General features: G+C 46.0%; 1 protein-coding gene across 1 annotated transcript in view; it reads left to right on the forward strand.

The window, feature by feature from the left end:
* Positions 1 to 327: 327 nt before the first annotated feature.
* The window catches only part of PHALS_08221 (uncharacterized protein), a gene marked incomplete at both ends in the record, with an annotated part of 338 nt that continues 43 nt past the window's right edge, over positions 328 to 622 (forward strand). The window contains one exon of the mRNA XM_024723531.1: positions 328 to 574. Coding sequence (XP_024574498.1) covers positions 328 to 574 — 247 coding nt within the window. The remainder of the gene's footprint in view (positions 575 to 622) is intronic.

The raw sequence follows: 622 nt of genomic DNA on the forward strand, positions 1-622 counted from the left end.
TTCATTAGCTATTTAGTGGAGCTGTGGTAAATGCAGATTTATAATGCGGTAGTCACAAATGAATACGATCTGCGTTTCCTCATTTCTTGTTTTTATAGGTGTGAAGGGTCGAGCACCCCGCATTGCAGGATCATACGACCAACCTTGTGGGGGTAAGAGAGCACGGAGAAGCCTACGGCGAAAGGACTGAATTCTTTCTTGCCTTGTGGAAGTCAGCGCCGAGAGTATCAAGCCTTAACGCTTACTACGAAAGGTGGACTTAATAGCCTGAACTTGTTGATCGCCAGCATCTAGGTCATGCCTTTTGTGAGGTTGTGCAAAGTCTTGATGGGCTTATGCGTATCGCGAGAGTACGTACGATGGCCGACTGCTCAAAATGTGGACAGTACGCTAGACGTCGAAGATGCCGAAAACAGGTACCATAATATGCGTTTTGCGAGTGTGTGTCGAGTGTCTTCTATATCTTCGAGTAAACGCAACGGATATCAACAGCGTGGAACGTCGTTTTGCTTGTTATGCCAATTCAGCAAATGCGTGACGCGTTTATCTTGCATATGCGGCAAATTTATGAATGGTGAGGCCGAGTTAGTCCTAATGATTGTAACCCTCCTCTTGCCAATCT

This window comes from Plasmopara halstedii, assembly GCF_900000015.1.
Source record: "Plasmopara halstedii genome assembly, contig: Scaffold_322, whole genome shotgun sequence".
NCBI classification, from domain to species: Eukaryota; Oomycota; class Peronosporomycetes; order Peronosporales; family Peronosporaceae; genus Plasmopara; species Plasmopara halstedii.